Consider the following 12,967-nt stretch of genomic DNA (forward strand, 5'->3'; position numbering starts at 1 on the left):
CGAATGAGATTCACCCACTCTCTCTCGCACGTAACGGTCCTACAAGAGTAAATCTGATAAGTATAAGTCCATCAATGACTTTTATCCAAAATTTATTGATGGTTGAATAGGATATAAAATTATAAAATTTGAGTATGATTAGACCAAGAAGAGTACCAGAAAGATATTGGTGTTGTTAGGAGCAGATTCGATAAGTTTAAGTCCAAAGTCATTGATGGACATAAATATTAGTGCAATCAATTAGAGTTTTGATATTTGTTTGTCAATATATTTAATTGAGTTTGAACAACATGAAAGCAAGAAAAATACGAGCGATATTCATCTCCTCTATCGTTAATTTCGATCCTTCAATAAAGGCCTCAAATATAGAAAATTATGGTACGAAGAATAAAGAAATTGAAAGGAATGCAAAATAGAACATCTACAATCACTAAGACAGGGCCGGCTCTAGGCATAGGCCACTAAGGCCTATGCCTAGGACCCCCATTTTAATTGGGGCCCCCATTTTAATACATTAATGTATATATTTTAAGTAAATAAAAATTATTAAAATATTTTTATTAATCGATTTAGCCGGTTAGGACCCCAAATAAAAAAAATTCTTAAAACGCCACCAAATCCTAAAATGTCACCAAATAGTTCACTTTTCGTTCCGAATCTCCTGATTTGAACTGACCTTCGCTCGCACCTTCGCCGGCCCCAAATAAAAAAAAAATCCTTAAAATGTCACCAAATCAACGTCACCAAACCGTTCACCTTTCGCTCTGAATCTCCCGATTTGAATTGACCTTCGCTCGCACCTTCGCCCTTCGCCCTTCGCCAGTTCACCGTTCGCCAGTTCACCTTCGCGCCTTCGCCCTTCGCTAGTTCGCCTTCCCCCTTCGCTTGCGCCATCGCCAGTTCGCCTTCGCCCTTCGCCAGTTCGCCCTTCGCCACCAAACCCTAAAACACCACCAAATCCAGAAACCCTTCTTTTCGCCTTCGCCAGTTCCGGCAACTCACTGTCGACCGTTCGTTGTTCGTCCTTCACCACCAAATCCTTCCCTTCGCATTCGTTGGTTCTGGTGGTTCACCGTCGACCGTTCATTGTTCGTCTTTCGCCACCAAACCCTTCCCTTCGCCTTCGCAGTTCGTCCTTCGCCAGACCTCGTCGGCTCGTCGCGGTTGAAGAAGAGCAAGGCCGAAGAAAAGTGGTAAACGAGCACCCCTCTGTGAATCTATTCTTTTTTACTACGCATAAAATTAAATTTTATTATTATTTAATTTTAAAATATTTTAAAAATAATAATTATTTTTTAAAAAAATCGCCTAGGGCCCCTCCTAGGCTTGAGCCGCCGCTGCACTATGAGATCCTCTTGGTATGATTTTTAATCAAAAGTCAATAATAATCAAAGAGATCTCAATCATATGGATTTAGGGTTTGGAGAAAAATAAGAGGATGATAAAACGAGGACCTCTAGTTCATCACTAACTTTTTTTAATTTTTTGGGCCAAAATTTCATTGATAGGCCAGGCCCTTGTGGCAGGGTGAGAATGAGGGGAAGAAGATGACCTTGTACCAAACCCGGAACTGGGGCCACTGTATGTCAAAGTCGTCGAAAGCAACAACCGAAAAAGGTAAGGGTTTGTTTAATCGGTTTGATCAATCGAACCGATCGCAGACAAGCTAAGTCATCTTCCCAACCGGTCCGATTTTTATAGCATCGAATCTTCACAGAGCAGACAAAATAGGAGTCTACCAGGGAGCTCAAGTCGCCGATCCTCCTCCTCCACCACCATGCGCTCCTCCTCCTCTTCCTCCTCCTCCTCCTCCTCCTCTTCCAAGCAATTCAAGCGCCACCCGTCGGCCTCCCACGCCGGCGGTGCATCCCACAGCATCTTTACCTCCACCATCACCATCTGCCCATCCTGCAAAAGCTCCCCTTCCGCTGCCACCTTCGATCTCCTCCTCCTCCTCCTCGCCCTAGCCTCTTCCGCCTTCCTCATCGCCTCTTCGCTCTCCCACGTCGTCCGCTCCCTCTCGCTCCTCATCCCCTCGTTCCCTCTCCGCCAGCCACCTTTCCCTTACCTTGCCGGTTTCCTCCTTTCACTCGTCGCCTTCGCTGCTGCGGCCCATTTCTCCTGCCCCCTCCCCCTCCCCCTCCGCCGCCGATGCGGCAGGCCACGTTGCCTCGGCCTCAAGAAGGCCCTCGAGTTCGATGTTCAGCTTCAGACCGAGGAGTGCATCCGATCGCCTGACCCTGTGCAGTCCGCTGCCTGGAAGGAGATCGACGATCTTCCCTGGAAGGGTGGACAGCAAGGGAATAATCCCGACTACGAGTGCCTCCGCGCAGAGCTCAGGAGGATGGCGCCGCCCAATGGTCGCGCGGTGTTGCTCTTTCGAGCCCGATGCGGGTGCCCCCTTTCCAAGCTCGAGGGCTGGGGTCCCAAGCGGGGCAATCGTAGGCACAAAAAGTGAGCTTTCATAACCCCTTTCTTGCCATGAATTTGCTTCCACCTCGCACCCTGTTTTCTTTCACTATAAACTTCCAGATCTAGTTGGCTCAGTATGTTTTGTTGCTTAAAGAGTAACTTTTCTAGGTAGTTAACAAGGCGCAGGGTGGATTTCTGGTATTGGCCCATCGATCCTGGCATTCAATTTGTATAACCAAGCAGAGCGTTTGAAGCACGACTCTAGTGGAGCTAGAATAGTAGAGAAAAGAAATGTGTTGATACCATGAATGTTGGTACCCTCAATATACAGATGATAGCAATTCCAAACAATCATCTCATGTAGATTAACTCAACAAAAGTTTAGCTGGATCTAGGTTTTGGGAGTTGACACTATGTCAGAACTTGCATAAACTTTTATTTAGATGAATTTTCTTCCAGGGAAAACTTAACAAAAATAAGTTCTTGTAGTAAGCTTCTAAAGATAAGACTGTTCACCACCCTGCAGATGACTATTTCAAAAAACTTGTTCCTTAGATTCTGCAATACAAGTTTAGGAGGACTACTAGAAATTGTCTTAGTAAATGTTCCTTTATGTTTCCTTCTTTCCTCAATGCTAGTTTAGATGATAAAAGGCATACTGAAACATCTGATGAGACTAAGATCCCCTAATTCCTAGTTGTATCACTGAAACAGCTATATCTTATGCTTCACTCATGGAGCGGCCTACTGGCATCAAACAGGCATCCATGCATTTATATGACCTGCTCAAACTCACATAATTTCAGTTGGAAGTTCTTTTTGCAAGTTCTGCTGAATTTTGAATTCTTGGAGATTAGGATGGTATCATCATGCTCACTGTCATTTAGGAGTCATTAATGCAAGTGTATAATTGGTCATTGCACTCTTCTATTTGCTGCTGTAGGTTTCAAGTATTTTGCAATATGGAAATGAGACAAAGGAAATCTGGTAGAGATATGAATTTTGAGATAGATCTATGGTATTAGTAAAAGGGAAAGAGAGTAAAAAAGATATCATTAGTGGGCAATTAGATGCACTTGATAAACAAAAAAGAAAATTTAAGAAAGAATGATCTTGGCCAAAGACAGATTTTCTGATAGACAAGTGGATCAATTAGGATTAAAGGTGTAAGGAGGCTAGAGGAAGGGTAAAGGGTAACCTTGGTATTATTGTTGTTTTCCTACACCAATATATAATTAAAACAAATAGTTATTCTTAGAGGAAGGGTAAAGAAAATTTTCTTTAAACTAATTAAAAGTGACCTTGGTATTACTGTTGTTTTCCTACACCAATATATAATTAAAACAAATAGTTATGCGAAAGATTCCATTGAGTGTTAAATCTATCTCTATACTTATTGGACTTGTGTTGTTCACAAGAATAAGGTGGGTTTATAAAGACTTATTAACACACATTTAAAATCTTATTGAAAGTTTAAAAATTGTCTAGGATGTTACATTTTGTTAGTTTGTTATATTTCTTAGAGAATAATGGGAGGATTTTTAAAAGGTTATTTAATTTTAAGAAAAATGTCAATTAGTGTTTGTATTTATTAGGATAATTAGAGATTTATTAGAATAAATTGAGTCTTTATTTTACGAATTATGTATTATTGGTAATCTATAAAAATGAATTAGGATCTCATGTATTAAGAAAAATTTTGAATTAGTAAAATTTTCCTTTTAATTCTCTGGTATCTTTTTGGTGAAAGAGTTCTTCTCTAGATGTGGTTTTATTTCCCCTTCGAGATATTTATACTTTTTCCTTCATCAATTCTGCCCCAAGTTTATGAGTGGCTCAATGGGTCAATTTTAGTGTTGCATTAATTGGTATTAGAATCAAAATTTGGTGGGTTGGTCCCAATACTAGTTACCCCTCTACTCGATCGTCCAAAAGCTTTAGCATCATCCTCATCCACAACTCTTCCCAACATTGCTTTCCTTCAATTAGGTTCTAACCAAACTCTGACACCCTTGTTTATCCGCCCTCTACCGACCTCTTCATTGCTTAGGAAAGCAACGATGAGCATCAGAATCACACCAACCTTCCCTTGATTCACTATCAACACATTTCATTTGATCAACAATGCAAGCTACTCCCATTTGCCTAAAAGAGATTATATCTCATAATTTCATTATTTGGTCAATTCTAGTTGGGGTTCTCATCCATAAAAAAAATGCAGCAACCTAATATATATATGATAGCCATGCAAAAAATATATTGCAATTGGAAAAAAGAAAGGTAATTAAAAAATAGCAAAAGAGGGTTTCTAAGTAAAAAGAAGCAACTTGAAAAAAAAAGAGGAAAAATTCTATAACCTCCTTTATTTGCTCTTGTGAAATGCCAATTGGGCTACCTCCTCTACTTCCACAATCAAAGCCACTAATTCCTTTGTCATGCTGCCACTCCACCTGCCACGTTGTCTCAAACTAGAGTTGCAATAGATCGTGACCTACTCTAAATTTGCGACACAACCCTCATTGCATTTAGAGCTGTTACACGGGTCAGCCTGTAGCGAGGCGGGTCAGTCTGCTAAAAACCGTCATCTAGCGGGGCGGGGTAGGCCGGCCCACCATCCTGGTGGGGCGGGGCGGGCTAGCCCACCATCCTAGCGGGTGGGTCCCCAACCTAGCCTAACCCAACCCAACCCAAGGTGGGTTGCGGGTTAGGGGGGCCAACCCATTAAAAAATAATAAATATAGAAAAATCTTTATAATTCATTGAATTTGATTATTTCATAAATAAACATTTCTAGAAAAATCCCCAATAAAATTTTTAATTCTTGATTTTATACTTTATATATATTAGTCAAAGCAATTGGCATATAAAATTCACAACGGTCATTACAAAAATATATATCATCAAAAATCAATGATCCATAATCCAATTTTGGAATTTTTTTTCCTTCTCAACTCGCGGGTCAACTCGAGCCCGCCACGAGCCAGCCTGTCTGGACCCGCAACCTGTGTGAGATGGCTTGTTTAGGCTCGCTTTTAAATGGGTTGATAAAATTTCAATCCAATCAATTTAAATTGTTTGGCAAGGCCGGTCAACCCGATGGGCTAAATTCAAATTGATAGCTCTAATTGCATCGGCCTCCTCTAAACTTGCACTGCTATTCCTCAGTCACTTGTGTAGTAACAATTCACTCACTAAACACAATTCCCCTAGTGATTCTCAGGCTTCTTCCATCATCACCTAGTGATTCTCATGCAAGAACATCTGACGCTACCTCTATGTCGGTCTGCCTAGATATTATTATTGGATATTATTATTGAGTTGCACGTGCACAACTCCCCTCCCGCGAGGCTCACACGATTCCCTTTTGTATACAACTTCTCTTCTACGTTAGCGCCAATGCCACTATAGTAGCCTCATATGCTAGTGCTGACACCACTAATACTTGAGAATCGAACCATGCAATCTGTGACAGTTACGACATCGAAGACAAACAAGCACCATCCAGTGCTCACACCACTTATACATGAGAATCGAACCATGCGATCTGCGACAGTTACACAATCGAAGACAAACAGGCACCACCCACTCAACTATGATCCCTCTATGACCGTGATTGCACAACCTCCAAGTAGTCTTAACTTAATTAGCACTCACACAATTCCCCTTCCATATACAACCTCCCTTCTGCTCTATTGCCAACACTGATATGGTAGCCCTTCTGCGTATTCTTGAGCACCAAATGATGCGACTTGCTATGATTGTTTCATCAAAGACAAATAGGCACTACCATTTAATTATGATCCCTCTAAGTAGTCTTAACTTAATTTAGCATTTTTCATTTAGCCCAAAAAGGTTGTAAATTTATATTTTAGTCCTAAAAAAAGAAAATCTATTAGTATAAGTAACGGTAACAAACACAAAACAAAGAGAAAAAAGTATTTATAATAGGAAAAAAAGAGAGAGAAAGTTGTAATAAAAAGAGAGAAAGATGTAAAAAAAGAAAGTGTGTAAGCTTTCATCAAAAGGAAAAAAAATCTATATTCTTATGCTCAATCTGCTAGCTATATACCTTTGATCTCCATCGCTTGCGTTGTCTTCATTGATAACCATAGCACCCTTAATTAGTGCCTCTTTCCAAAAATCATATCTCTTTAAGAAAACCACTAGCTCTTTCAGATTCTTTATTAGATCCAGTAAAAAGATTACGTATTTTCATTTATTGGTCAAAGTTAAACCTTGTGCCAACTTCAACGTTGATGAAAGCTCGTATCATCTTAATATAATTGCTACCTCTCTCTTTGAAAATTCCTTTTTTATTTAGTTGATAGTTTTAAATTATTTACATTGATTAATTTTCTCTCATAGTTTCTACATACTGTCACATATTATTTAAAAAAGAAAAATATTTTTTTACACATCTTCACATATTATTTATAAAAAATAAAATACTATCATATTATTTCCTCTTTAGTTTATTCATCATCTGACAAAAAATACTATCTTTAGCATGCTCTTTTACATACATTTTAATTTTTTCATTATTCATCATTGCTTTAATTTCATGTATATGTTTATCACATTGCTTTATTCTATTATCATCATTACTCGTTAGTTCTTAGATTTATCATTTTTAGATTGACATGATTAAAATAACTTCCCCAATTACCACTAAATAAATAAGAAATCCAGATGTAAGAGATATCAATCAAACTATACTTATGCAAACTATAATAAACATTCAAATAATTATTTTGTTCTTATAATTTCATAAATCAATAGTATGTAAACTTATAGACAATCAAATTATCCTATGATTAGAGAAGAATTAAATTATTCTTTTAAAAAATAGTAATTATTGTACATCTTTGTGTTAGAACAAATGCTTCTATTTTTTATGGTAGAATTGGAGCTAATGTATTTCTTTATTGACGACGATATTGAAAATTATTTTGACCAATATAGCATTAACCTCTATTATATGTCTACTCCAAAACATTGGCAACTTATCTGGTCCATTAGATATCAAAACTAACAAGATCCTATCACACATTACCTTAAAATAAAAAACTATTGATGAAAAGATACATTTTACCAAACTTTAGAATACCTTTACCTAATAAGTATGTAATTACAAAATACTCTCCCTTAACTAAACACAACAATGACATCTCAAGACATTAGTTCAGTTACAATTTATAAACCTCTTGATAACTCAACCTAACCTTATGCATGTCCTCAAATGACATTTTAGAATAGCTCCCTAAAGAGACTGTAGATGAATTCATTGAAGATGAAAATTTAACACTTTAGAAAGAATCCTTTTTTAATGGCATCTTAAATGAACCCTTAGATGATATAATTTTAGAAGAATATTCTATTGACTTTGACCCCTTTAGGAAGTAATCAATTGAGATATAATTTATTTATGTTATTCAGAAGACCAAAAAATAGAAACTAAACAAAATGAATATCATGATACAACTAAAAAATTTTCAAATCACTTGGCATGATTCCTTATATAAGTAGTTTCTTTATTTGCTCAATTTATCAAAATGAAAGTTACACTATGCATATGAGAGTTATATTTACTGATATTATGATTACATTGGTGAGAGTCTTTTTCAGCGAGAGATATTTTCCTCTGGTTCAAGTTTTATTTTATCTAGGTTTTGTTGAGCTATTTATCCTTTTGCTTCATTAATGTTGTCCTATGTTCGTCGGTGGTTCGGCAGTCCAATTTAGTATTGTATAACTTATAAGCTACAATGCAGTGACAATTTGAATTAGTAGTTGGTGTCTCTTATGACAATTTGTAATCATATAATGACCTGATACAGATAACAGGCCATTGAAGTCATTTAATACCTGGATCACACTGTGTTGCACAACCTGACCTGATCAATTTGACTTGGTTAGCATATATAAGTTAGGAACCAACTATGTAGAAACAATCAGTTCACCATAAGTCAGGAGGAAAACTTGCATCTGAATGCAGTGGGAGGAATAAAAAGATTAGAAGTTCAAGTTTTTTCCTAATATTCATTATAGGATTTTCAAGATAAGCACAACAATACTAATAGTTAATGAGTTGTGGGGGGAACCCACATAACAAAAACACACAATCAATTCATTTACAGGTCACTTATGACCATTACTGTATTCAATCAAGCTCATAAAATTTGCATGTTATATGATGTTGTTTAAAAGGTTTATGTTGATATTTTTCTGCCCATGCGACATTGTAAAATGAGTTGAGTTGGTGGGATATTTCTTACCATTTGTATGCCAATTGTATCTGCATCTCCATGTTAGCAAACCATCATGTATAACATAAATCCATCAAGCTGATTCGACAGCAAGAGCAAATTGAATTATTGAGAAAACTAAATATAAGTTTATTGATGGGTATGGTTTTAAGTCCCTCCCAGTTACTAATATATGATCTTTAACAAAGCCAGATGGAGAAAAAGATTCATGTAACCGTTGATGTCTTCAGAACTTGTCTTCTTTATGGCATCAAAAAAATTCAGATAATCCTGTTGGTTAGGGTATAGTTCCACACATTGTCCTATTCAACCATCATATGAACTTTACAATTTTCTGGCTGCTGCAAATTTGAACTGCAAATAGTATTTGCCGCAATAGCCTATTTACAGACTGGTGTCAACAAATCTTGTTTACAGATTGATCCAAAGGCAATTTGTTTTTTCTAATTTCTTGGGGATATGCCAAATTTTGATTGGAGGTGGCCAAGATCACCAAAATTGGCAGTTCACAGATGATTTGTTTTTCGTAGCATGATTCTATGCATCCAGAAAAATAAAACTGAAAAGAAAAGTAAATTAAGATGAAAATTTTAAATATTAAATCAGAAAAATATAATTTAAAGCTATGATTAGAGACTTGGTGAGAAGAGATACTTCGTAGATTAGGAACATGAAGTGCTTTGAATTTCCCTAGTGTATCACCACATTGCTTTGGTTATTGACATTCTTGTTTGATAATTGGAAAAGAGAACACTAGAAACACATGACAGATGATATTAATAAAGTAACAATACCAAAAAGAGGAAAAATAGCTCCTAGTGGACTGTTGGATTTACCTCCATATATTATTGTCTGGGCATCTACCAGATTTATTTTTTTCTAGTATTATGATTAGTGTGTCTGCCTTTTCTGCATTCTATATTTAATATCAAATCATTACTACAAACCCCGGTTGCTGTGTTAATGCTTCTTTGTTATATTTAGTATGCTTCTTTGAATTTAAAAGTATAAATCTTAACATATCTATCATGTATCAAGAAGATTTTAAGTGGAAAAATTATAATATAAAAGCAGGTATTTTAGGGGGATTTTAGTTATAAGTCATTTATGACATAGTATTCATAGGTATACACATTAAAAAAGATGCATAAGTGAGTACAAGGTCAACCAAAGACAGTGAGTATTTTTTTTTGTTTTGTTTATATGTTTTGTTAGCACCCAATACTAAGATTAAATAATATTAGATAATGGACGAAAATATTGTTGTTACATTTTGTCATCTACTTTATCATTTATCTAGTGATTTCAAGCATTTTGGTTCCACCTATCCAATCCACAAATATAGCAGATGTGAAACATAGTTTGAAATTTTGTACTATGTTATGTGATTCTACTAGGGACCACTAATGTATCGTGTTAATCATGTTGATGAGTACCTTGTTATGTCTACATTTGATACCCCCTGACATGCTAAAACACGTGCCAAAATGAATTGAAACAATGTTATTTTTTGTATCTTGTGTCCATACAATATAATGTTAAAACTGTATCATTCCAAAAGAGAATCCGATATTAGGCATATAATTGTGCATTTTTTTTCTTATTTCCTTCCTCCCCTCTTTCAATTCTTCATTGGCATCATATGTCAGAACACTAGCACGGTACGGAAACAATATCATTTCAATCAACCATTCCTAAACTATACTTCAAATGGCACACAAATTATGTTCATTAACGTTTAGGTCTTTGAAGCTACAAGTGCTTCTGGGAATTGAAATGATTACTAGTCATAATCTTCAGCCTTTTGTCTGCTAGTGACATAAGCAATGCTCTATAATATGAAAAAGAATAGTAACCTGTTATTGAGTTCATAGATGACATTCAATGTGACGTAACTTTCCTTTTTTGAATTATACTAAAAAATGAAATATGATTTCAGTGTAATTGCTTGTTGGGGAAGATATGAACCATCAAAAATTCATTATTAAAATTATTGTATAGTGAAATTCATATTCAAGCAAATTATTATTCTCACATGATCTTGCTATAGATTATATTGTAAACAGAAATTAATACCAACTATAAAAGTGAAAATGATATCAAGATATATTTTCATCATGTACTTAAATATTATGACTCATGGTTTGAAATCTCATACGATCGAAGCATATCCAAACTCAATACTACTCAGCATCAAAATCCTGTCTGATGTGTCGTTGTATCAATCATATCAATGAGTATGATTTCATGTCGACACTCATCATCCCTTGACATACTAAAATTAAAATAATGTTTTTTTAAAAAAATTTTGTAGTTTGTCTATGTACAAGATAATATCAAAATCGTAGCATTTTAGATGGAAAACAAACATTGAAGTTAACTATGCAGTTGTTTATCCTTTTCTTTACTTCATCTCTTTTCTCCTTCTACCTCTAATTTACTACCAACACTGTACATCAGAATGTTGACACAATACCGGAATAGTATCGTTTTAGTTAAAGATCGAAACACTAGCACGGTTCGAGATTTTGAACCTTAGATGAACTTTCATCTCTTGCTAATGCAAATAGTGCATTTGATGGCAACCAAACTTTATAGTTGCTAGTTGCAAGTAATACTAGCGAGCAGTCAAACACCCTTTTCGTGTGCCAGATTGTATTTCTTGGCATGCATGCGTTTAAATTGCCAATGCACTGGCATGTATGTTTTGGATATATGGAAGTTTGTGAATCTTATTCTGCCATATAGCCTTTTGGCTTCGATATGCTTCTGGAAATGAAATGCTTTTCTTCAAGCTGAAAAACATCTCTGGTATACTTGAAAATTAGTGGCAGAGTGAATTTTCTCTATCAAACGAAGTACATCTGGTGCATTACAGTTATTGTTGCTGAATTGATTCTGTTATTCCTTCAAATTTGGTGATTCCTTAGATCCTTAGGGGCTAATATTCCTCGTAATAGCATAGGCTGCTTGATAACACTCATAGATACAGACTTTTCTCACTCCTGTTGTTTTTAGTTGAACTGCTTGTTAACCCTATGGTATAAGTAATTTTCCACCTTGGCAGTTAATGCATTATTTATATGGAGCAAGTTTGGTTATAAAAGTAGTTATAATTCTTATATAGACTTTTAGCTGCAGCCAAATCAAATGATCACTAAAAGGTGAAAACTATCTTGTTACTAGCTAATCAAGATAAATATTCTACAGTAGAGTTGTCAGACGTTTCCCATCGCGTTCATGATATTTGCACTTTTCAAAGATATCGTGGATCCCTATTGCTTTGATTTACGGTATAGACTTTAATATTTGGTTTGCTCAATACCTTTTTGTTTACTTGTTGCACTGAATGCACATCATATTTGTCATAGGGCTTCGACAAACTTGGCAATTGAAGTAGGCGAAGGGTGATCACTGCTCAACCTCCAACCTCATATTATATGCTCATTGGCTTCAAACTCCTATACCAAGTTTATCATGTTCATAGTGAAGAAAACGTAGGTGATGATCCCTTCAACTGAAAGTCCAACCGTCAAGCAATATATATATTTTCATGGAAGCAAACTGATGTATCTTTATACAAATTAAATTAAACTCGTATAGTGTGATACAGTTTGTATACCTAATGAACTAGTATCTACAGCTGATATATCCTCAATGTTGGTGCATGGATTGAAATAAGAGAAAACAATGCTAGATGTGGTGATTACTTGAAGTCAAACGCCAAACTCAAGTGTTCCATTAATAAATTGTTGTGTTAGTATACATGCATACCCCTATCCTCTTGTATGTATAACATTTTAAAATCATCTTGTTGACTATGAGCTGGAATAAAATGTTATATTGCATGCCAATTTAAGGAATGTAAGTTGCAGTTGATTCAGGAAAAGGCACATGGTTGATAACCTTGAAGGCTGATCCAATAGCCATCTAGATCAAGAGATGAATCAACTTGCAAGCATTCTTCTCCTCCATCATGATCAATTGTAGTTTTTCGATTTACTTTCTCACAAATGATCGTGGAACTGATCGTGTGGGGAATCGACTTGCAAGCATTCTAATTGGTAATGTTTGTGCATGGTTGACTCAAGACTATGTGACGTTCTGTTTCTAATAAAATTTGTCATCTATTTCTCAAACTGTTTCTCAAATTTCTAATGGTCAGAATATCACTCAGTCAACTCTAGCAGTCAATTGAAACTCATAAAAACTTAAATCCAAGATGTCCAATCATGATCTTTAAGTTTAACGCACATGAATTACGCATAAAATTTTTCCATGATGGGTGC

General features: G+C 35.9%; 1 protein-coding gene across 2 annotated transcripts; it reads left to right on the plus strand.

Annotated features, from left to right (window-relative positions):
* Positions 1–1,710: 1,710 nt before the first annotated feature.
* On the plus strand, positions 1,711–12,393 carry LOC141814051 (uncharacterized). Of its 2 annotated transcripts, XM_074702056.1 has the most exons (3): positions 1,711–2,454; positions 11,889–11,971; positions 12,050–12,393. In XM_074702056.1, exons 1-2 carry the CDS (start codon positions 1,778–1,780, stop codon positions 11,920–11,922), a joined length of 711 nt encoding a protein of 236 aa, XP_074558157.1. In that variant the 5' UTR covers positions 1,711–1,777; the 3' UTR covers positions 11,923–11,971; positions 12,050–12,393. The 2 variants fall into 2 exon arrangements, with proteins under 2 accessions (XP_074558157.1, XP_074558156.1); XM_074702055.1 differs by lacking the exon at positions 11,889–11,971.
* The last annotated feature ends 574 nt before the right edge of the window (positions 12,394–12,967 follow it).

This window comes from Curcuma longa, chromosome 20, assembly GCF_044706935.1.
Source record: "Curcuma longa cultivar G26 ecotype Majalengka, Jawa Barat chromosome 20, ITB_CL_G26_1.1, whole genome shotgun sequence".
Taxonomy (NCBI): domain Eukaryota; kingdom Viridiplantae; phylum Streptophyta; class Magnoliopsida; order Zingiberales; family Zingiberaceae; genus Curcuma; species Curcuma longa.